Source organism: Lepidothrix coronata, unplaced genomic scaffold (assembly GCF_001604755.1).
Source record: "Lepidothrix coronata isolate B3197 unplaced genomic scaffold, Lepidothrix_coronata-1.0 Scaffold122, whole genome shotgun sequence".
NCBI classification, from domain to species: Eukaryota; Metazoa; Chordata; class Aves; order Passeriformes; family Pipridae; genus Lepidothrix; species Lepidothrix coronata.
This window is the reverse complement of record NW_016690302.1, coordinates 586440-610751: the sequence shown is the minus strand read 5'-3', so window position 1 is coordinate 610751 and position 24312 is coordinate 586440. Positions and strand designations below refer to the sequence as shown.

Here is a 24312-nt window from a genome sequence, read left to right as displayed (position 1 = left end):
GACTTGAACACTGTTTCTCTTGCTCAGCCCTTAATTCATGAGACAGACTCTGCCTTCCTGCAGGATACAGCTTAGGGCAACTCCTCCAAACCAAGTTTAAAGTCATCAGCTTCTCATTTTAGTTAGACTAATATATTAAACACCACCCCAGGATAAAGAAGGTTCTGCACGACAGAATATTTCTGATTGCACTTGAGAAGTTCTAGGTGTAGCCTTGCTCTGTGTTTGAAAAAAGAGTGCACTTTCTAGATTTGAGTCACTTGGCTATACATGACACAGTGGAAAAAGAGCACTGCTCTTGTGCAGCCTTTCATTCTTGCTCTGTATTTGAGCTTTTAAGCAGGAGTGATAGGGAAAATCCCATGCCTTTTGTAGGCTGCAACTATCCAGTATTGATCAAATAAAATCAGGTGCTGCAGTGCAGAACACAGGAATATCATGAATCCCCATCTCTCTGGGGGAAATTTTACACAATGGCTCTTCAATACCCTCCCTTTCCCCCATCCCAGACTGTTCCACTTTCAGGGATGAGATTTCTTTTAGAAGAATTCAGCACATTAATTATAGCAGCTGGTGGAAATATCAAAACTAGCCCAACAGTAACATAAAAAGCTTTTATTGATATCAGAAAAAAAGACTTTAACAAATTTAAAAATCAGCCAGTTAATACAAAAGCATCATGATGCTACACTCATGATTAGGAGAATAACACAGCAGGCCAAATACAAGTCTTCTGTCACACAGCCCTACAAAGCAATTATTTCCACCTTTGCTGCGTTTTTCCAGTTAGTTCTCACACAGCACCCAAGAAAAAGCTCTGAAGTGAAAGGACTTTGAATTTATTTTAACTGATGAAATCGTTGTGAGAATTCAAGGTCCTAGATCCCAGGCTGGAGCTTAGAGCCAGGCAGCAGCTGGTTAAACCCTCTGCCCTGTTCACAGCTGTGCCTCAAAGTGTCTCGCAGAGATCTTCCACCCTTTACACTGGAAATGGTGGGGGGACAAGGTAAGCAAACTGCCCAGGGCCTCAGGAGCTGCAGCCACCAGGATCAGATGGAAGCTTCTGGCTCCCAACCAGGTTTGCAAAGCTGAACCCTTACATGCTGTGTTTAGCAATACCATTGTTCCAGTATTCTGCAAAAAGTCAAAATCCCTTTGGTCACACATGATTTGAATCATCCCAGGAGTCTAAGCCTCAGGACAATGTCCAGATTTCCCTTGTCTATAGCCAGAGCACAGTATGACCAGCAAACTCTGGCTCCCAGGATGTGTCTTTGCTGGTATGGATCCTAATGCAGAAGCAGGAGCTGAGCTGCCAGCAGCAGGGCACTGTTATTTTTTGCGTTTTGAGCTGGGCCAGTCCCCCCAGGGCAGGGTTTTCTTGCCCTTGGATGTGCTCCGCAGGGAATGCAGGGTCTGCACTTGCTGGAGGCGCTTGGAGAGCTCCTGGTCACAGGCTTCCTGCAGAGCTCCAGCCTTCTGCTTGTCCCACCCCAGAGCCCAGGCCAGGGCTGCTCTGTCTTCCTTCAGCACCAGCTGCAGAAAAGCAGATTTCTAAGTCTTTTCCACTGACTCCCTCACCCCGACCCTCTGCCCACATGGACAACAGCAGGAATGAGGCACCTGTTTAGCACTGGCACTTTGGAACTGAGGATGTTCCCAGCTTTCATCACCTATTCCATGGGCCACTGGATTTCCAGTGTTCTGCCAACGCTCAGAGCTTGAAGCTCTGTTCAGATGTTCAAGGGAACAAACAGCAGCTACTTAGTTTCCACAGCAGGGAAAAGCAGCAGCAGCCAGGTCACAGCTTGGAAGAACACCTTTCTATAGTGGTTACAGTTTAGCTGGACTTTCCCAGCTGTGGGTTTGTTTACAGTTTTCAAAAATAACGAGTTGTTGATTTGGGATGTATAACCAAGAAGTATAGCTAGATGCATCTGCATACAAAAAACCACCCTGCTGGTAAGACAGCTGACTATGATTTGTCAGAGACCAAACCCAAGAGTATTTTGTGGCTTTTTGGAGTTCGTGAAACAGCGTCAGCTGGCTGACACAGAGGGGCTGCAAGCAGGGCGTAGAGGTACTGAGGGAAAGAAATAGATTCAATGTCACCACGCTGAGACTGAGGTCTACGGACATCAGAGCCTCCAGGAGCAAGGACAGCTTCCCCTACAGCCTCTCTCTCCAGAGGGAGAGATTTCCCTGGATACAGTTGTGTTGTTCTCACCCACCTCTAGGTCCTGACTGTCCAAGCAGAGCTCGGGAGCAGGTTTCTCCCTCAGAGCAGCAAGGATCTGGTCACTGAGGGCTGTTTTGGCTGGAGTGCCTGTGCTGCTGGTACCTGTGTCAACCACATCCATCTCCTTCCTTGGTGCAGCCTGAGGTTCTGAAAGGGAGCAGAGTCAATATAGCCCCTGACAAACACAGGATAGGAAAAGTGGCCTGGACTGCTTTGATGGTTGTGAGATTAATAAAATATGCATCTTATCTAGGTGTGCCCTCTAACTTAAGAAATCCATAATGCCTATGTGATTTAAGCTTTTCTCCCAGTATTCTACTTTCAGGCATTGTGAGAATTCTCTCACCTGGTCAGAGAATTCTCACACCATACACACTAAACCAGCTCTTGCATCAACCCCACTAACAGCTGCTGAGCAAATGACTCACTCCAGTCCTTCACTCCACCTTATTTATTCCACCAACTATTTCAGGCATCTCTGGGAAGCTCCTTCTCCAGCATCCCAGTGCTCCCTACCTGCTGCTTTGCTTAAGACACTGTCTTCAGTTTTCAAGGCCTCCAGGTAGAGCTCCAGGAGCTGCTTTGACTGACGCTCCTCTTCTCTTCTGTCCAGCACCTGCTGCAGGGTGTCCTGCAGCACCTGGGTTTTGGTTTCACTTTGGGCAAGTTCTTCTGCCAGGTCTGAACGTGGCACATCAATCAGCACCTGAAAACAATGCCAGTGCTGAGCATTGCATCCATGGCCCTGAATGCAGTACCAACAGCAGGGACCAGCCCTCCTGAAACCCAGCGTGTCCCACAAGGTTTCTTGTGAAGCCGCCATTCTTTACCAGAAGCCAAAAGGCATCCAGGGACAGTCAGGGTTAAGAGCACCCTGCTCAGACACTTGAGTGTTTCCCCTACACGAGAGATTTGACTCTGGCACCAACAGCCAAACAGCAGCAGCTGAATTAAGCCCGAGATCTTGTTTACTGATTCTGTTCTCTCCTGAGATGAATGGATGATGGACAGAGCCAAGGATAGGGATTGGGGGTTTCCCCGCTGTACCTGGAGGTCTTCTTCAGACATCAGGATGATATTGGACAGGTCACCCTTCAGCTGCCTGGCCAGCTGCTTCCACTTCTCCACAGCACTGTCCACTTCATCCGCAGCCCCCGAGAGCCAGGATGTTCCACTGTCTGACACAAGAGTCATCAGCTCCCTGGGTCACTCCTGATCCACCTGAGACAGCCTAATGTCACCAGGTGTATTCCAGACACCCTCCCCTCCCATGCTCCCTGACCCACAGCCTACCTAAGCTTTTGCCAGACCATTTCTCATCCTTGGCCAGTGCCACAAACTTGGTGTTAGGTGGCAAACACAAGAAGTAATCCTCATCATCCACAATGGTCCCATCTTCTGCCAGCACCAAGGTGATGGGCTCCCTGGCCTTGTCAATGGCCAGAACACCACAAGCTGCACAACAGAAAAAAAAACTTAATTAAATGACAAAAGTGACACAGCACTGCCCTTTAATAACGTCCAGTGCAAGGCACAGGCAAGTCTCTGTGACTGAGGCCGGAACCCAGATCTGCACATCAGCTCTTTTTTAGCACAAACACATGTGCCTCCCTCCAGAAATTAATATTAGAATCATAGAATCATGGAATCATCAAGGTTGGAAGAGACCTTTAGGATCATCCAGTCCAACCGTCACCCAGCACTGCCACTGTAACCCCCAAACCATCACCCAGCGCCAGACCCAGACACCTCCTGAACACCCCCAGCGATGGTGACTCCACCACCTCCCTGGGCAACCTACTCCTATGCCTGACCACCCAATGTTTTCCTAATCTCTAATCCGAATCTCCCGAGTGTCAGTTTAAGGCCATTTCCCCTGGTCCTCACTGCCGGACAGCGGCTGTTTCCCGGTGCAAACCCCGGCACAGGCACCGGGCCGGCCGCGGCTCAGTGGAAGCACTTCCCGATGCTCGTTCCCACCTCCCCTCGCATCCTCCGCTGCGAAGCGCCCCCGGAGCCCCGGGGGCTCAGCCCAGCATCGCGGGAGGGTCTGTGATCCCCGGGGCTCCCACCGGGCCCCCCCCCTGCGCCTTGTCCCGGGACCGCCGGGCTCACCCTTGTCCCGCAGCTCCCGCAGGCAGGACGCGGCCACGCCGTGCTGCTCCGGCCCGTCCCGCCGCCGCACCACGCAGCGCTTCAGCCGCGCCGCCATCGCCTGGCGCCGGGCGATGCTTCTGCAGGCAGGGAAGGCGCTCCTGCCGGGAAGGGCAGGGACACGGCCCGCCTGCCCCGGCTGAGACCGGCCGCTCCGGGCAGCTCACGGCAGCTCCCGGTACCCGCGGATGCCCCGCGGGGCGCAGCGATGCGCCGGCGCTCGGCTCGCCGTGCCTGCGGGAGGGGAGGGCGCTGCATCGCGCGCTCGGGGGTGGATTGGGCACGCCTGGGAAGATGGCGGCGGCGGAGCGAGCGGAGCAGCCGGGGCAGGTGAGGGGGGTCCGAGGGGCCGGGCCGGGCCGGGGGCCCTGGGGGGCTCCGGGGGGCTTCGAGGGGCTCCGAGGGGTTCCGGACACACCCCCCGGGCACCGCGGGGGCCCTGCTGCACCGGGGATCCCTGCCCTCTGCGAGCGGGGGCTGTGCGGGGCTGGCTGGAGCAGGCCGGGCCCTGGGCACAGGCGCGGTGGCATTGAGGGGTTGTGGGTGTGAAAGTCGTAAAACGTGTGAATAAAGGGAGAAATAAATGCAAACACGGCCGGGGAGAAAGGACGCGGTGTGCCAGGTGGGCACGAAATGAGGTGGAGCCCTGTGCAGGGCGGAGGGTTGGACTCGATGGTCCTTGTGGGCCCCTTCAAAGTCGGAATGTTCTGGGAGTCTGTGAGGAGTCAGACAAAAAACTGCCCCTGCCTTGCACCTGCGAGGGAGGGAGGAGGATCCTGGAGCCAGGAGCGTGAAAGGGCAAAGCAGCAAGAAACTGCTGTCAGATGTGCTGTCAGACACTGAACGGGGAGGGCCAAAGAGCAGTGGTTTGAGTGCTCACGAAACACTAAAAGTGTAAGGTATTTTTAAACTGGGGCATGAAATGAATGGAGCAACCAGAGAGGAGAAGGAAAGTGTGATGTAATAGTATTTAGTATATATTGTTAAAGGTCTTTTCCAGCCTTGATTCCATGGGATAGGTTTGATGTAGGTGTGCCTAGTGTAGGTTCCTGTCACTCTTATTGTGTTGCTGATGGCCCAGGGTCACTTGTATTCCACTGCAAACTCAACCCTCCTCAAATTCAGTGACCTCCTGGAGCTCTCTCAACTCCCCTGAGTCCCAAACAGGCTCCTGAGAAGTGGTGCCAGGGGAATTTGGGAAAGTCCTTTTGGTGCCCCCAGGAGGGAGGGGAAAGGTCTTGTCTGGCTGTTTGAGCAACTGAGAAGAAAACAGAACAAAGTCTGCCAGGGACACACTTTTATGTGCAGTCTCTCAAATCTGCCCAGATTTGGCTAATTCACCATGAACCTCTCTGCTGATCCTTTCATTTTGGACTGAGGGGGCTGAGTTTGTAGGGAACACTGTTGAACTAAACTGAAATGGAAATAAAATTACATAAAGTCTGTGCTCTTGGGTAACCAGCACAGGTCTGGGTTGTGAAAGGCCAAGTTACCAAACTCCCAGGAGGCTGGGCAGCTTTGCATCACCCAGGTGCTGTCATCAGTCCCAGAGTGAGGTGCAGGTGTTCCAGTCCATCCCTCACACTTCCAGGGAACGCTTTCAGAGTGAAGAGACCTGAAAATACTTGGGCAGTCTGCAGGGTTGGCACTTGCTGAGGAAGAAATCTGGTTAACTGGCAGATGTGGTTGCCTGAGAAACACTGAGGTTCTCTTGAGCTTAGATAATGTATCCTCCCCTTGCACCCTTTTTTAGTATTTATTTAGTGTTGCTGTAGCTCAAGAAAAGGCTTGGTGTTTGCAAGTGGAAAAGTCTTGCTTTTTAATGGACCTCAGAAATGTAGCCAGAGAACCCCCTAGGTTTTAAAGTTAAGGACATGAAGGATCATGGAATGGTTTGGGTCAGAAAGGACCTTAAAGATCACCCAGTTCCAACCCCCTGGAACTGTGTCCATAGTGAAAAATGGGAATGGTAACTCCCACCTGTTGTGTAACATGGAGAGTTTTTCGGGTATGGGCTGTACAGAGTAAAGTGGAGTTAATGCCTGTGCTGCTCTGTAGGTCAGGAAGAATTTGGGATGAGGAGAACAGCCAAGGTGCAGAGAGACCTGTGCACCACAGAGAGCTCGCTCTGTGTGGGCTCCTCTGAGGAGGGAGGGGATCTGGAGGCATCCTGGGTGAAAATGGTCAGTTAACTGGATAACTGCCCTGCTGGATTCTGTCCCAGTTCTTGCAGGAATGCTGGATTCTCAGGCAACAGCAAGTTCCTTGCACCCCCTTTGGCTCCTGGCCTGACTTCACCAGCGGCAGAGTTTGTTCCAAGGACAGCTCTGGCTCTGCCCTCCCTCAGGCCAGGGGGCACCGCTGGAGTTCAGCTGCAGGGTCACACACTGACACTGCCCCCTGCACACACAGCCCCCAGGAGCAGCTCTGCTCCTACAGGAGCTTCCCTCCCTCCCCTGTGCCTGGGAGGGGCAGGGGGGCTGCTCTGAGTGCCCGGGGCTGGGGGTGCCTGCTGAGCACAGATGGCCCCACCACCATCTCCCACTGCTGCACTTCCCTCATCCAGAACTCTGGGAACTGCTCAGTGCTCTCAAACTCCGTGGGCTTGGATGGGATTTGAGAGAATCTTGTAGCTCTGGCAGGAAGAAGGGGGTGTGACTGAACCATACATAGCACAGTAGGTGAATTCTCACGGGGACAATTTTGGAATTAAACAAACCAGTGAAAATCTCTCAGTCTCCCAGAGTGTAAACACCACTCCTCTTACACAACCCTTGCAGTTCTGACACTGTTATCAAGGCCTGTGGAAAGTTGTCCCCATTGCACACTAAACGTTTAGAGAATCTAATAAAATATTTGCTTTCTGCCACTGGTGATGTTCGTTTATTTATTGCCAGGCTTTCAGCATGAGTGGTGGCACTGCCTCGCTTAACTTGTTTATGTTTGGGTCCCATCATGTTTTCTATTACAAATCGAGTTAGTTTAGATGCTGGAAAGGGAGTGTCAGATGTCTTATGGCTTATTATCTGTTTTACTTGGTTTAATTTTCTCATTCTCATGAATTAATATATTGCCTCAAGCACTGTGGGGATGGGGGGGAGCGTTGCAGCTCAAATGAAATCATTTACAGAGATAGAATTATGTTCTAAAGGCAATAAAGATTTCTACCAGGCTTTTTAAAATACTTTGTTTTGTTTAGAAATCATCTTCCTTGGGCCTTTAGTAAAAATAAGCAGAAGAAAAGATCCTGTCTCTCTGTTACTGTTCTTTATAGCAGCAGGATGATGGTGTAGCCTGTGAACAGAATAACTGATTTCTTGGTGAAGTTCTCATGGTTTAGTGGGGAACCAAATCTTGTCTTCTTTCTAAAGCTTCATATACCCCTTTGGGTTGAGTCTTCCATGTAGCTGGATGTTTTCTTTGTGTAAGGAAGTAGTTAAAGCAAATTTCAAAGGTGTTGGAAGATGCCTGATTTGTTGCTCCAGAGACTTAATTCCTCAGTTGCATCAGTCAGTGTACAGGTGAATTTTCCTCCCCACTTGGCTGTAGCTCTTGGCTGTTCAGCTCTGGATTCTGTGCCTGAAAGAATGGTTTTCCTGGTGAGGGTAAATGGTCCCTGGACTGGGATGTCCCTTGTTTTCATAAACACAGGCTGGAAAGGATGGGCTCTTCCCTGACTTGTCCCGGAGCTACCATGTTCCAGAGGGTGACAGTTCCCTGCCTTACAACACTGGTTCCTTTGCCTTGTGCTTGGAAATGTGGCTGGAAGGGAAATGCAGATCTCACTTTAAATGTTGGTAGCTTTGGACAGTGCAGTCCAAGGACCATAAATGATCCAACTTGTCCTGCAGGTGCCACCAGGGAATGTACCAGCACATGGCAGAACTGGTGAGCGTTTGTCTTCAGGATCAAGACTCTTCCTCTCAATATAATTATCACATGTTTTCTCACAGCAACCTGGACTTTGTTTCAGATCCTTCTTTGGGGAATTTCCCAGGTTGGCCAAATTCTGTGTGGGGTGACGGTCCATAAATACTAGAGCAGCTCCTTAGGGCAGGACATGGGAGCTCTAGTCCTTAGGATGCTGTGGGGATTTTCTGAGGATATGAATTCAGAGGTGGTTTCTTTCTCTCTTCCATTGTGCCTTTACTGTTTGCACCACACATCTGTAGTTTTTCTCTTTGTAGTCAGCTTAAGTAGTTCAAATGCTTTGATTTTTCCTTGAAGCTTGCTACAGAAGAGCACAATACATATATTCTTAGAAAACTCAGCACTTACTTTAAGTGGCTTGATGGAACAATTCCATGGAAATAGTAGTTAGCAGTTATAGGTACTTTTCTGAATTGTTCAAGACAGATTTTATCTGTGCTGCTCTTCCTCTCCTAAGCAGTTCTGACCCTGTGCTCACTGAATTTGAGGAGAATCTTTTCTCTGACTGAGTGGGCTGTGAATCAGGCCCCAATATTTTAGAGTATTGGCCATAGAAAGGTACCCGTGTTAGTCCTGGGATTTGGCTGAAGGAATAAAACAGCACACACACCAAATAAATTTTTCCACAACCTAAAAATGTTCAGTTACCTTACTAATAAATCATGCAAGCCATATTCTTGTGTTGATTCTCACGTTTTCCATATTTTTTGAGGAGTGAATAGATCTTGAGGCCGTTCATAATTTTTCTTTCATCCAGCTGAAACAGATTTGAAAGCAGATGTTCTGTGCATGTAAAGCCAGTGACAGGGAGAAGTGCCCTTTTCTCGCTCTCACTGTGTGGCTGCAGGGTGGTGTTGAAGCTGATGTTTGCAGTGGTTATGTCCAGTGATCCCAGGGAATCCCTGCCCAGCCGTTAGGTCTGGCTGGGCCCTGGTGATGATCCTTGTCTGGGAGCAGAGGAGTTGCAGGATATTTGAGTTTCTGGCACCCTCTTGTGGTAAAAACTTGGTTTTATTTTTTTTTTTTTGCTGTATTTTGTAGATGGGAAAGAAACCCAAACTTGAAATACTTTGAAGGTTTGGTATATTGAATAAAAGTAATGAATAGAGTCGGAGGACAAAAGGTCACTTAAGGACATTGATGCTGAACTTAATGAATGGGTTCCCTTTTCTCTAACTGGGCCTCAAAAGTTGTCTTCATTACTAATCAAAGTGCATTTTTTCACCATTGAGGTCACAACTAAGATAAAACACCTCAGGTGGAGGCAATATGGCTTAGACCATCCTAACATCAGGTGGATCCTGTTTGAAAGCAGATTGTTGACCAAGATAAATTTATTTTATGGTAAAACTGAAGTGTCTCTGCCTTGTGAGAGCTGATACATTTGAGTTACACAGAGATCAAACTGCTGGGCTTTTTTGGCAACGAAGAGAAGCCCAGGGAGGAGTTCTGTAAAACGTGGGGCTGTGGGGAAGTGCTGTGCCTGTTCTTGAGGAGTGAATACAAGCAAAACTGCAGGTGAGCCTGGAGAGTGGAAGCTCTGGAGCTTCAAGTCTAGTCCAGTCTTTGGCTGCCTGTCCTGCTTTAATCAAATGGTTCCTCTTTCCTCCTGTTCACCACTTGTCCTGGTGTGCAAGGTAAAGTGTTCAGCATCTGCCCTAAAACTTCATCTCTTAATTATGTGTGGGAAACAGGGATGGCCCTGGTACTGTGACAGTTTGTGAGGTTTAGTTAAATCATGGTTGTTTTGAAATCTTTATAAGAATAGTGCAAAAAACAAAGGGTGCATTAGTGGATCATGGAAATGGGAGAGGTATTTCAGAATTTGGGTTTGGGTGACCACTGCTTTCATGCCATCTCTCAGGAGTCTCCCTGGCTCTCACTGCTGGCTCCCTCACTTGAGTTCTGCAGACTCTGTGAATTCTCTTGTTTTAAATGGGGACTGTGGAATTAGCATTTTTTTCCTGTGCTTCTGACCTCTTAGTCTTCAGTCCTTCACAGAACTGCTGCTGGTAGCAAAGACAAGTGTGTCCCCCTAACTCCTGCTCACAGGGAGTGTTTCTGAGGGTGTCCATCGGGTGGCAATGTGAGCTCACTGTTGTGTTTGTGTTCCAGGCTGGCTCCTGCCCTGCCGCTGAGAACGCCGCGTCTCGGGAGCCGCTGGTGAGTCCCTCAAGAGGCAACATGGGATTTCCTTATGATAACATAATACACATGAGTTGTTCTCCTTGCTGCATCTTTTTTCATCCGTTGTTTTGCTTTTCTGAGGAGCTGGTGCTTTGTGGAAAAGGTGTAAAGTGCTGTAGGTGGCCTTGCTGTTCTCTGAGTTGTGACCCAAAGCCATCCCCTCCCATCTGCTGGGGTTGGACACGGCTCAGCTGGGCCACCCTGCTGGCCTTGAGCACAGACTGCCTGTCCTGAGTGAGTGCAGTGTGTGCTCTTGTTCAGTGCTTATTTAGGAAAGAGTTTGAAGAAAGCCCTGGGCAGCATAATTTAAACTGAATTCTTAGTGCTATTGTCTAATAAAAACCCCTCTGCTGCTCGGAGACCTCATTCACACTGTCTTTATATTCAGAGGCACTCAGAGTGAGCTTAGAAGTGTTTGTCAGCTGGCAGTGCATGTGATCCAATGTTTTTACTCCAGAAGCATTTTGGAAAGGGCTCTGGGATTTTTTGTGTATGATGATAACTAAGAGAACCCTGTTTTGTTTGCTCTTTTATGGTGACGCAGAGTGGGAATCGAGCCACTAGTCCTGGAGCTGCAGTACGTTGTTTTTTACAACCTTGTTTTTCTTTCTTTCCTTCCTCTTTAGCCACCTATAACTCAGTCAAAACCTTGCCAAAATTCTTAGCCAGTGTTATGGTCCTAAATATATAAATCTCTAACTGAGTTTCTTCTCTGGCTTTTCATTTGTTGATCATGGTGAATACTGAAATACTCATGGCACTGGCCACATCAAAGTATTTTTATCATGTAACTCTTATCTGGGGACCCCAGGAGATAGTTTTTAAAGGAGAAAGATGTGAGCAAAGGTTGTGAACTGGGAAGGGTCAGTAAAATGAAAGGGCTGTGAAGCTCTGCAGTGACAATCTCTCTGTCTGGTAACACTGTGCCATCCCTTAATTGCATGGATGTCTGTCTGTCTGTGAGATTCCCTGGAGCTGTTATTGACACCGTGTGCCTTCTGATGGATTTGGTGGTTTGCTTTTGGGGGTTTGGTTATCCCCCCATCCTCCCTTGGGAAGGTCATAGCAGGCAGATCATCACAACCTGTGCTTGTCAACAGTTTGTTCTTTCTCAGGGCAGGTTCTACCATTACCTTTGATTTCATTAATTTCTTACTGTATATGTGACTGCAGAATTGCTCAGAGGAAGCACAAAGCAGTTGTGTGTCTTTCTGTTTGGGTGGATATTCCTACTACACAAAATTATTTGTACACTCAAAGAACTCCAGCATAAACTTTACTCTCACCATGGTGAGTCTTACACTTGAGCTAATTAGAGCCCTTTGAAAGGTTGAGGTTTCCTCCTTATTTTTTCGTTAATTGGGTTTTTTTTTTAAATAATAAACTCTCATAGTCTTTGTCACATTTGTTTAGGAGTGATTATTGCTTCCAGCTGCTCCTCTGTGGACGCCTTATTAAATGAGCAGTGCAGCTCTGTGAGCCAGATGACCTGACTTCCACCACCCTGCCGGGGCTTCCCTGTAGCCAGGATTGTGCTCAGTGCCCTCCACACACCCAGGACATGTTGGTCCATAAAACAGACCTGTAGGCACATGGTGCCCTGTCATAAAAGTGTTTATGGAAGCCCTAGAGCAGACTGTGGCAGGAATCCAGCAAACGGGGCTGTGTGGGGAATCCACGTGCTCAGGGATATCATCCCGGGCTTCAGGTTTGGTGTGAAGCAGTTGCAGAATCCAGAGGAGGGAGAAAAGAGCCTCATGGCCAAATTCTGCTCTGCACCCCCTCACCTGTTTTGGCTTGATTGGTGACAGGGCTGAGACCTGTTTGGAACATAAAGCACACAAGGGTGAGAAAGCAGTAGGATTAAACCACCTTGCATTGTATCAGCAAATGTTATGGATTAAAGCTGGGTTTGTACTGTATTCCTGATTTCTATGGACACTGTATCCTGCAAGGTGCTAAATACCTTCTGCTCTGTGCTCAGGGGCACTGTCTGCTGCCTGCTCTGGACTCCTCTCAGCAGTAACCCAGGAGAAGCCATGATTCCTGGTGGTTTGCACAAGGATTTCAGCATTCTGCAGGGTCCTGTAGCAGACAGTCTGACACATCATACTGTGCCCTGCATTTGGGTCTTCCAGGATACCTTGTTATGGCCTTCAGGGCGCAGCCCTACAAACTCAGCCCTACAAACTCCTGTCACATCCCGAACTGCTTTTGTCCCACCCACTTGTGATGTTTTGAACCACCAAAAGGAGACAAGGGACTCCACGTCCATGCCATTAATCCCCTGAGTTATCCGGTGTCCTCACAATAAACCGTGCCAGCTGAAGAACACTCCCTGCTGAGAGGTCGCGGTGTGGGAGCCCCGGCAGCGGGGGCTGAGCCGGCGGGGGCTGGGCAGGGCTGTAATTCCTGCGCCAGAGCGGACACTCATTTCCCGGCTGTCGGTCTTGGCCCATTAAAATCTGCCGTGTAGCTCCGGGGTGGGCAGTGTAACCTTGTGTTCCCGGAGCGTCAGCATCTCGCTCTGCTGCTGTTTACAGCCACCTTTGTCACCGTCAGCGCGGGATCAGCTTCTCCTTGAGTCCGGCTTCTCATCCCCGGTGCTCGGAGCAGCCGCCTCTGATAAGCTCTGAACACTTGTGGAATTGGAATAGGTTTGTCTTTTTACAGCCACTCAAAGCAAAGGCCTGGGATGTGCAAAGGATGTAACCAAACAGGACAAACCCCCTTTCAGTGAGGTTAAACCGTTGGAGAATCCCCGTTTCTTCTGGAATCTTGGTTTCCCTTGTTTCCCCTTTGTTTCTAATATCTCTCCTTAGTGTAATTAAGTAATCTTTTTAGCTTGTTTTGTCTCTCCCGAGCAGAGTCTTGTAGCTTTCTAACCAGCCTGTGCTGCTTTTGAGGTGTTTTTAAGAGCTTGAATATGTTTGCTGTTGGCGTTTGCTTTCTGCTGAATCTGCTGCAGCCCAAATTGCAGCTCTGCAGGTTGTACCTGTGAGAGCCTCCAACAGGAGCTTGAGTCGTAGGGATAACCTAAGGAAACAGAGGCCTTTCCACATGCTGCTTCTTTGTTTGGGTGTTTTTTCCCCTGACACAAAACATACTCATTCCCTTGCTGGAAGAAGTACTACTTGTAAATATAGCAGTACTGGTTGTAAATGTAAAACTCTCTTAGTTGCTCACTAAGTTACAAAATCCCTGGATCGTGATATGAGGAGCAGGGTATTTTCTTCTGTAGGATAATTTAACTTCTTTTTTTTTTAGCATGTGCTGTTTCTGTTTCTTGCTGCAGATGAGAGCAGTTAGCTCTGAAATATGGACATTTTATTCCCTTTTTTACAGGCTGTTGAAGGGTACAAGGTAGCAAGAATTACTGCTGCCTCTCTAGCAATTAGTGTAGAGTTTGTTGGAATGTGCTGGAGCCCTTGTGGCTTTTCCCCACCCTTTGTTAAACTGATTTTCAAATATTTAAGGGTCATGATAATGGCCAGAATACTTTTAACACCCCTTTTTGTGCAAACATCAGTAAAGTACACTGCACTGAGTGACAGACAGTAGAATTATTAGATCCTTTCTGTTTTGTTGTCTCGTTTTACACCTTGTCTGTTCTGTTAAGCTTCCTCTCAAGTAGACTGTGAGTTCAGAGAATTTCGTTTAGCTTTCTGAGGAAGGAGCTTTGCAATTGAGATTTTGACTACTTTTAGCCGGTGTAATTAGAAGTTGATGGAGCCCAACACTAACAACAGCATTGTCTTTAACAAAACCATGAGTGGGTAGGAGGAGAGGCTACAGAGTTGTGCCATGAGATTTGAGGGAGCTTGTCAGGGCTCATGTTCGTTAAGAGTACTCAGAATCTGCTTTTTATGAAAAAAAAAAAATATCTTTGGGCAAATTGAGAATCCACATCCTTCTTCTTATGAAGTAGGAGATGCTCCTTCTGCCCTATCAAACCCTACAGAAAACTTGAGAATTTTTTGCAGCTTTTCTTTGCCTGAAATTGTTGTTTGAAATGAAGACAGGAATGGTATTTTCACTGAAAAACTCCTACTTTGTTTTCAGAACACATTCTTACTCAAGGAATACCTTGTAATATCCTTATCCTTTGTTTTGAAGGTCAGAGGTTCTAGTCCAAATTTGTAGAAAATTGTGATTTTTTTTTTTTTCCTTTTTTGGAAGAACTTTTGTTTCCAGAAATGATGTGAGGGACTGGAGTGTGCTGGAGGGACACTCCCCATCACGCTTCTGCTTTCCTTTTCCCCCACCCTCTATTGTTGGAGACAGGATTTATACCTGTTTACTGTACAAATTTTCCATCTGCCACAGTGGGTTTGTCCGCAGTGGTGCCTACACTGAACGATTCTCTAAAAGTAAATCTATCCAGAGGGGATTTCCAGACAGCCAGAGTCAGTAGGCAACTAACTTACAGCCCCCAGTGAAACATTAGTCAGGATAATTTACTGTCAGCAGGAGAGGAGGAGAGACCACGAGCTCGGTGACCTCGGGCCAGGCAGGAACCTCGCGTGTGATGATGCTGCACTTGGTCTGGGGAGGTCCTGGATGTGCTGCTGGGGGTTCCCAGGGCTGGACAATAATTCCATCAGGCCGTGCAGGGTGATTGCAGTGCGGGTTTTGGGTTTACTGGGCCACGAGCAGGGAGCCAGAGGTGTGTGACTGCCTGGCACAGCATCCCTGGGTTTGCTGCAGAGAGCTCTGTGATTTACTGAGCAGGGCTCTCTTGTGTTTGACCTTCTGAGAAGTTCGAGATTATTGGTTTTTTGTCCGTTTTTCTCTCTTTCTTCTGGGTGTTCATTGACTTCCTCTGTCCTTCGTGCAAAGTGCACTCACTTAATCTGTCAATTCCCTTTACTCTTTTGATTTAGACAAATATATTAATATGTGCAAAGTGCACAGATGCAAATCTACTTACTGAGCACAGTTAAAGAAACACTGTCATACCAAGTTAAATTGCCCATTTGAGGTCAATGGGAAAGTTTGCTTGGAATTCCTTTAAATCCCAATTTTAAAAGAGGGTGGACTATAATAGTTTGGGATATAATTTGTGCTGTAGCATTACATATTAATTCATGAGAGCTAGAAATTTGGAGTAGTCACAGGCCAAAGCAGGTGAAGACCCCATGAGCCTGTACAAAATGTTCTGGTTAAATGACACTTCAGAGCAGTGGGTGAGGTGGCACAACCAGGACAGGGACAGTCCTGTGTCACTGACAGGGAGGTGAGTTAGTAGTTTATAATCTTTTCTGTGCATTTGTGCAGAGAGGAGCTCTGAAAGCAATTCCAAACCAACATTTCTGGTCAGAAGACTTTGCTTCATAGTAGTTGCAGTACTGTAGGTTCTTTACAAAACACACAAGGAAATTCAAGTACAGGGAGTTAGGTCAGAATCTTCTTTGGTGTTAGGTATGGTTTGACTTCCCAGAGATTCCACATCTCTCACTGAAGGTAAAATGGAAGTTACAGTGCTTTGAGACTCTGGAAAAACACACTGGCACACAGGAAATACTTAATACTTGATATTTTCCCCTTGAAAAACATTGGTTGCAGGATCAAGGTGGGATAAAGGCATCATTCCAGCTCCATGAGCGGGAGCTGTGCTATGTGCAGAGCAGCTTGTAGAGGGCAGCAATTGCCCACAGTTCTCTCAGCCTGGGGAGAGGAGGGACCAGCTGAAGAACTTCACAGGAGTGGCTGATGGCTTTTTTAGCTTCTTGAAATAACTTTGTGCAGGAACTTGTTCTTAGGAGTACCTCTTGACTCCACATTATTAAATTCCTGCTCTGAAAAATGTTGCTAGAGATTGTTAATTCCTCTAATACCACTGAGCAGTTGGACTCCTTCTGCCCAGGTGCTGCCTATGTCATTGTTACTGCAATTCCTGACAGCTCGTGATCCTTACAGGATTAGAACTGCCTACCTGGGATAACTGTTCTTCACTTCTTGACTTCCTCTTGCTTTTTACCTGGGAGATCATGCCAAAAGAAAACATTTGCAATGTCTGTGGCATCTTTGTTGTGCCTCAGATACGTTCATCCCATTAAAAAGTGAGGCAGCAGAGGCACAAAAGGCAGAATGGCTTATTCAACAGCTTGGAAGAATGTTCCCCAAACTTGATGAACAGAAATACATCCCTTAGAAACCTCTGATGCCAGCACCTTCAGAACCAACTTACTGGAGAAGGGACTTTCCCTGCATTTCATGTTTCTTGGATTTCTCCATATGTCAGGTACATTGCAGATGTAAACAGCTTCATAGTTCTGGAGAGTTTTTTGTTTGTTTTGGTGTTGTGTGCACTTTTACATAGCTCTTCTTGTTACCACTGTACAGACCATGTCCTCTTCCCAGCTGGGATCCCATAACACACCACTGCTACTTGAGGTTGCCTTTCTGGAAAAGTAACACTGCAAATATGCATGGCTTTGTAGCAAAGTGATTTTACAGCTGGAGAGAAGCAAGAGAGAGCTTCACATCATCAGCCACTCTCCCAAAATGTCCCACTTATCTCTTTCATCTCCTGGTCAGAGCAGGATTTTCCTCTGCTGTCAATGTTCCTGGTGTTTTGTCAAGCATCTGAATGGGCTGAATGATGGTGTTCCATGGGATACAGTCCCACAGCAGAGTACCTCTTGCTGGAATGGAGCTTCCCTGCCATACAGCGAGAATCTCCTGTGTCTCCCCTCCAGCTTTCCTCTCCTGTTTGTTTTGTGTGCCACCCTAAGTGATTCCTTTCCTCCTTAAGCATCTGCACCCTTCAGATGTTTGCAGACAGTTATCACATCATTTCTCCTTCCCCCCACCCCCACCCCGGTCTCTCAGCCAAGCTCTACATATTTAGCTCATTTAATCTTTCCTCATAAGTCAAGCCCATAATTGACAGCTCTGACACGGGGAGTCGCGTTGGTTGCACATGCTGCCAACAGGATATAAATACTTTCTGTGCAGTGATTGAGAATCACAGGCAGGGCTGAGACGAGCCTGCCCCTGCCCCCCCTGAACACTGGATTTTTGAAAACCCCCTTTTCAACATCAGGTTGCCACAATTCCGTAGAGATGGACTCGGTTTCCAGTCCAATGCTCAGCTGCCAAGCACCCTGTAGGCCTCAGAGCAGGGTGTCAGGTCACTTGGGAAATTCAGGACTGGCAGCTTGTGGGCTTCCAGTCTGAATTCTTATGGAGGTGCTGGTGTTCCCTGTGCTTCCCTTGCCAGGTGTGCAGGTGCCTCAGGCTGCTGAAGGCCATTCCTTGTGGGAAGGCAGAGCTGAGCTCCCTGCAGTGAAAAGGTTCTTCCTTGTCTCTGCCAAGAGGGAGCTCGGGAAGCCATGGATCCCTGATCCCTGTAAAGAGTTCAGGGTTCTTGCTTGTACTTGAAGGATCTGGGAAGAGGCTTTTAATCTCACCCAGAAAGGTGTTGCATTGGAGGAAGAGGCAGTTGTTTGTCCGTGTGTTGGGACACACAGATCTGTTCCCAGCTAAACAGATTTGGAGGTTGCTTTAGGTGACTTGTCTCCTCAGGTTTGTTGCATTCTCCTGAAGAAGATGGGAGAGCTGAAGTTGGGGAACTGGTAAATGAACTGCCTGGCTCCTAATGTGTGTTCTGTGAGGCTTCATATGCTGCAGCCTCCCCAGCGGGGCTGGTTCACAAACATTACATGTATTATTGCAAAGCATGCAGCATAAAGAGAGCATTTATGAAAGGGAATATCAGAGGAAACATTATAGCAGGGACCTTATAGCCTTTCCATTATTATGGTTTAAATCTTGACATGGTCTTTATTTGCAGTGACACTGGGACCAGTAAAAAGTGTTTTTTCCCTTCCCCTCCCCTCCCCTTTCTCCCATCTCCTCTTCATTCTCTCCTTCCACATCCTGTTCTGAAGCTGTGGTGCAGAGATACCAATCGTTAAACATGCGCCTCGTCGCAGAGCCAGGTTTCAGTTTGTGTGGAATCAGCCCCTTTTGACTCAGAAGTTGGAAACCAGATGACTCACAGTGATGCATGTTTGTTGTTTTTAATAACTGTCATTTTGCAAAATATGCTCAAAGCTTCAAACCATGACTTCTGGAGCAGGGGTGGTGTGTATTTATTTTTAATTTGGGAGGCTATAAGCTGGAATGTGTTTGTAGCTGCAGCCTTCCCTTAGAATCTGGGGTAAAATAAATTAAAACATAGACAGTGCGAAAGATTTTAGAGATAATTTTTTCCTGTTACCTGAAAAAATATTTATTTTCTCGATCAATTACTTGAAAAGACTCCAGGTGCCAAACATCTGGTGGGATTGTAGGCCCCTGGTTTATGTTTATGTTTTTTAATATATACCCAAAGGGACAGGTTTCTTAAAAAGAAAGCAGGCAGATGTTTTTAATTTGTGGAGTTTTAAAGAATAAATGCCATTCCTGCTTTATCATTTCAATTTCTAACAAAATTGTCATCTATCTCCTTTCTTTTATAAGAAGCTAGCAAATGTATTATTTTAATGGCAGAATTCCCTATCAATAAAATCCCATAGCAGTATGGAAAATATGAAAATATCTACACATTTAATTTTCTAGAGATTTATTACTGCTTGTACAGCAGTTTGTAAACTCTAAGCTCAGTATTAAGTGCTTTATGAGATTTTTTTTTGTGTGTTTTACTTTCTAATTTGCCTCCAGAAGTGTTGTTGTAATTTGTTGAAGTTCTACAGGTTTGTTTTGCAGGTCAGTTAATTCGCAGTGAGAATTTACAGCTACTCCCTCCCAGCAGAACAGAGGGGCACCAGCATAAAATCTGTGTACGTGGGAACAGGATGGGACCCGAGATGGAAAAGTGTACGTAGGGACCTGGTGACAGAATTCATTGTGGTCATGGATTTTCCTCCAGTTCATTTCTCAGAATTTGGGTGCTTTGTAGCCATTTCTGGTGTGATTTATATTCTGCTCTGTTGCAACTGCTGTTGCACAATGAAGTGCTGTGCTCTGGTCCAAGGGAGGCAGATTCCCAGCCTACCTCAGCCTGTTGCTTCTTGTTAGAGAGTGAAAAAGCAGCTACTGATTTAAAACAGAGGGTTCAAGTCCGGGTTCTGCTTTTAGCCTGAGATGGGGCATCTCTCCAGTGGTAAAAGTGCTGGAAAAGGCACATTGCCTCTACTCTGAGGAAATATGGGTCTGTGTGCTGGCTGCTGCTGGACAGCTGTGCTCTGCCTGATTCCTTACTCCAGTTGGGAAAGAAATAGGTTTTGATCTTTATTTTTTTTAAAGTGAAGATAATTGCTTGTGAAAGATAGTGAAGTGATGGCTTTGGAGGCTTAAATTGTCCTTCCTGTGGTAGAGCAGAGCAGGATTCCCCAGCATGATGTGGAGGGACCCTCCTCTCCCCCAAGAGACGAGAGGAGAGTTCAGCCTCTCGCCCGTTCGGTGCCTGACTTTCCTCTGGAGCTGCCAAGAAGGATGCCAATTTTTCCATTTAGCTGACTATTGTATAGACCTTAAAAGGGAAGGTTTTAATGCAGTTGGCTGCGATATAGACTGTTAAAGGGAAGTTATTTATTTTAACTGGCTGCTGTATGGATTGTTACGAGAGCATTCTTTCAGCCGCAGCTCTGTATTGACTGCTGGATGTGCCGGGCTGTATTGCTGGTAGCTGTCATATTGACTGTTACAGAAAAGATCTGTATTTAAGCCATAACACTGCACTGGGATCTCCCAGGCAGGATATTAATGCTAATTCATCTGCTCACCCCCTGCTGTGAGTGTTATTTGTTTAAATCTGTAGAATCCCACAGCGCATTTATATCCTCGCTAGAGTGAGCTCCGCTCCCTGTAATTATTTAACATTATATGCTGATATAAATTGTAACAGTTAAAGAATGGTAATGAGTAGCAAAAAAACACAAACTTAACCTTAGAAATGGCAGAGTCAGCTCTTAAAACAACAGCCAGCAACTTTCCCTGTTCCCTGCCTTTTCCCAAGTCCATATGCACAATATTGTGCATACATTATGTGTGTGCGTGTGTGTTCATGCTCGCACTGGCAGCGGTGCCAGGCAGGGCTGTAATTATGCAGAATGCACTGTGAAACTTATGCACACTCTTAATTACATGCAGTGCCTACGTACAGCAAGTTTTATCTCTCTGCAGCTCAGCTCCTTGATGAGTTGCTCTGATAAGTGATTGGAGTCGGGGCCACCACACTGGCGGAGGGAGCGGAGCCCCTGGATTCTGCTCCCGGGGAATCGTGTCCCAAGGTTAAGCTCAAAGCCATCGGGTGTCACTGTTGCTCCGTGCAGGCTCGGCTGGAGGTGGATTTGTCTGGCAGTTAAAACTGGACTTGGGAAGTAGTATTTTTGGCTATTAACATCCAAGGCATTTACGCATAATTTATATATAAAGTGCATGTCCATACACACCGTTTGAGTGTGGGTGGAGTGAGCCGAGGTAGCTCTGTTGTGTGTGAGCTGATTTTTTTTTTTTTTGCAGTTTCTGTTGCCTGTAATAGCATTCGTGTCCCAAACTGCCATGCAGGATGGGCAGCTATTGCTGAATGGCTCTACATTTTGCTCTGGAAGTGACTGTGGTTCAGCAGTGCAGCTGACCTGATTTCTCTGTGTAATTTGCCTGTGGACATTAAGCCGGGAGCAAATTTTTGGATTTATGATGCAACAACTGTGGTGTAGGAGCAACAAAATTATATTCAGTTTAGGTTTTTGAAGAGCTTGGGAGCTACAGGGCTTAAAAGGTACCATAGACATTTTTAAACTGTAAGTATGTGTGTCAGAGCTCATTGAAAAATCAGGTTTGCATTCAAACAGTTCATCAATAGCATCAAAAAAAATTTACAACGACTTGAAACGGGGATGCCAGAGAAAAGCCATGTAAATTTCAAAGAAAATGTGTTTTAAAAAGACTTTGTAGTCTGTGTCCCTTCTGATTTTGGGTAGGGAGTGGAAGCTGGAGTACGAGGAGCTGAGCTTGTGCTTGATTTGCAGAGCAGCGTGATGGTCGGTTGGGCTGCGTTGGCAGCATGGACCTGTGCCAGACTTCACCACAATTCATACTGTGTCAGTTTAATAAATGCACTACTTAAATTATGAAATTACAAAAGAAAAAAGAGAATGCACTTATTCAGACTCTTAATACATTAAAAATAAGGCATTAAAACACTGCCTTTTTTTTTCCCTTCCAGAATCAATAATGAACAGGAAGGGTTGTAGACATTAACAGTCATGGACATTCAAGCTCTTATACATAAATTATCTTAGAAAAATGCACATAAGACTTGAATAATGTAAATACATTAATGCATTTAATAATTTAAACATTAAAGCGCATTCAGGAATTCGTGGCAGAAGCTGCTCAGAGATAAGGAACGGTCCTGGAAGTTGTGTGTCCCAGGATCGATGGCTGGTTTCTCCTTGAGAAAACTCTCAGGGGAAGTGGGGCTGTGCGACTGGAGTGACCGCCTGTCCTGAGAAATCCCAGGGCATTACCCGGCTCTGCCGCTTCCCACCTCCCATTCTCTCTCCACCACGTGCACGAACACGTACATGTAGAATATCTCGTGGGCCAGGGGGCAGCTGGACATTTGTTTTCTCCGTGTGGGCTGCCTAGAAATTGGGTGAAACGGCTTCAGAGAGTGGAAGCTGGTAAGACTGTCAGTTGGAGAGAGGGAGGCTTGGGGAAATAGTGCTCTCCAGGAGTGCCTGGCTCTTTCTTGGAGCCCTGAAGATCACAAGGTTGGCTCTGGTGTGGTGACAAATAAGGGGGTTTATTCTGGTTTTGCCCCTCTTTGGATTGAACCACCTTCATCACTGTTCCCACACGAAAGTCCCCTCACACAAGGCATTTTCCTGAGGATTTTGAGCTGTGTTGTTTTTGCTGATGTAGTTAAATTTGAAAGGTGGTGTTTGCACCCCTCATGCCATTTCTCCTCGCTGCACAGCCTTGCTTTCCTTGCCTCTCCTGCAGGCAGGTGCTTTGGAGGTCATTTGCACCCTACAGCCCCACTTGTGGAGTGGTATAAGGTATCCTGCTTAGGCCTAGATACTGATGGAGCTAATGATGGAACTAATAAAAAAGAGCTTAGTCTGATCCCAAAGGGAGAAGAGTTGGGTTGGTTAATTAAAGGAGCCTGGCACAGGGCACCTAGTAATTATAGGTGCAAGAAGTCTGAATTTGAAGAGGATGGTGCAGCTGGAGAAGGATAGGGAGGCACCCAGAGCTCTGCAGGCTGTGGGCAAGAATGCAGCAGAACCAGATCTGGAAATCAGACTCTGGCAGAATTCCTTGGTGAATTCTTATTTATTCCATTTTTTAATGAGGACCTGAATCTCTCCTTATGCATTTCTGTTTTTGCATGCACATGGGTATGTACAATTCCAGTTACACCCTATGGCTGGGAGGGTGATTTTATTAAAGACCAGAAGATTGAGAGGCAGATGTTTCGAGAGACACAGGCCTTGCCCTATAGTAGTTTGGGATAATTAGTGCTGACTGCTGCATTGGTTGTATTATCGATGCTGGGTCGTTATCTCCAGCATCATCCCAATTCCCAGGAGTCTGGATCACTGTGGGGCAGAGCTGCTGGAGGCAGAGGGGCTGAGGCCACCAGGACCTGCTGGGAAAATGCTCCTGAGCTCTTCTGTAGGTGTGGGGAACAATACTGTGTCACCACATTGTTGTCACCAGTGCCATGTCTCTTCACAGTGAAGTTCCTTAAAGCAGTATTTCTCAAACTTAGGTTAGAACCCCAGAGGGGTGCAGAAGGCTTCAAAGGAAGTCACAAAGTCACTCGCCAGTAAACAGCTTTCTACCTGTAATTGCTCTAAGGAGCTCTGTTCCTCCTGGTTTGAAGAGGTAGCATTTATTCCAGTAACTCTTATTTTCTTTGAGGAACTTGCTGCCACCTCAGCTGAGGAATGTGGGATGAGCCACCACAACAGATGAGTGGAAAAGGGAGTCAAGCTTGCAGGAAGTTTGAGAAGCAGTGCTTTAGCAAATTTTATTTTCCAGGGACAAGTTCTGCAAATATTGCCCCAAATGGATTTATTAACTTCACTAGATGAAAGATAGAGACAGTTATTTTGTCCTCAGTGGATTTCTCACTAGACCCCAGCTGGGGAAGGTATGACTTGCTGTGCAAAACATATCATTAGTTTTAGTGCTCAGGACTAAACAATCAGATGAGAAAACTGTAGGTCTTGTTCTGCCCTTACTGCTGGAGTGCTGTATGGGTGGATCACACCAGAAAATGAAATGTTGGTTTTAAGGATTCTAGGTCAAAAGATGAAAAGCACCAGTGTTGTTTAGCTATTGGAAAAGATGGTCCACTGAAGAAAATTGCTCAGAGAATATGACTTGTGTGCTGACCATGTATGTGTGCTCCTTGGTTGTCCTGAGTGTAAAACACACAGCTCTTACCTTGAGACACCTTTTTCTAACGGTTGTGATGACCAGAGGAATTCTCATGGTCGTTTTTTCCAGTTCAGGTGAGTTTATAGCTCTGATCCCTCCCTTTTCCCACCTGGAGCAGGCAGTGCCCCCGTGCACAGGGAATAAATCCCGAGCCTCCCACACCTGGAAGGGCGCAGCGTCGCTGGTGGTAGGAAGGGGTGTGTCTGTTGGATGTGGGAAGCTCCTGCAGGGGATTTTTCATAATCCAGGGCCTGTTGAGGAGAGGACTGGAGGGATGGGATGCTCTGGACGTGGCCTGCAGGGAAAACAGAGGAGTGGGTGGGGATCTCCCGGGGCTCCCATGGCTTAACGGCCACGTTTAGCTGGATTGAGGAGGCAGAAGCATTTATGGTAAA

At 47.0% G+C, this 24312-nt stretch overlaps 2 protein-coding genes across 2 annotated transcripts in view; one reads left to right on the top strand and one right to left on the bottom strand.

Moving 5' to 3' along the window:
• Positions 1–421: 421 nt before the first annotated feature.
• On the bottom strand, positions 422–4451 carry DFFA (DNA fragmentation factor subunit alpha). The gene is made up of 6 exons (XM_017825825.1): positions 4355–4451; positions 3533–3694; positions 3287–3417; positions 2756–2945; positions 2232–2386; positions 422–1536 (listed from the first exon to the last, which is right to left on the bottom strand). Exons 1-6 carry the CDS (start codon positions 4449–4451, stop codon positions 1333–1335), a joined length of 939 nt encoding a protein of 312 aa, XP_017681314.1. The 3' UTR covers positions 422–1332.
• A 216-nt stretch (positions 4452–4667) lies between these two features.
• PEX14 (peroxisomal biogenesis factor 14) overlaps positions 4668–24312 on the top strand; it is a 71575-nt gene continuing 51930 nt past the window's right edge. The window contains exons 1-2 of the mRNA XM_017825823.1: positions 4668–4723; positions 10439–10486. Coding sequence (XP_017681312.1) covers positions 4688–4723; positions 10439–10486 — 84 coding nt within the window. The 5' untranslated portion in view covers positions 4668–4687. The remainder of the gene's footprint in view (positions 4724–10438; positions 10487–24312) is intronic.

What these genes read in the sequence shown, in the direction of transcription:
- DFFA (XM_017825825.1), bottom strand. Translation starts at nt 4,451, where the DNA reads ATGGCGGCGCGGCTGAAGCGCTGCGTGGTGCGGCGGCGGGACGGGCCG. An exon ending in GCGGGAGCTGCGGGACAAGG is followed by an intron (nt 3,695 to 4,354) that starts GTGAGCCCGGCG and finishes TCTGTTGTGCAG; the next exon opens with CTTGTGGTGTTCTGGCCATT. An exon ending in TGTCTGAAGAAGACCTCCAG is followed by an intron (nt 2,946 to 3,286) that starts GTACAGCGGGGA and finishes CATTGTTTTCAG; the next exon opens with GTGCTGATTGATGTGCCACG.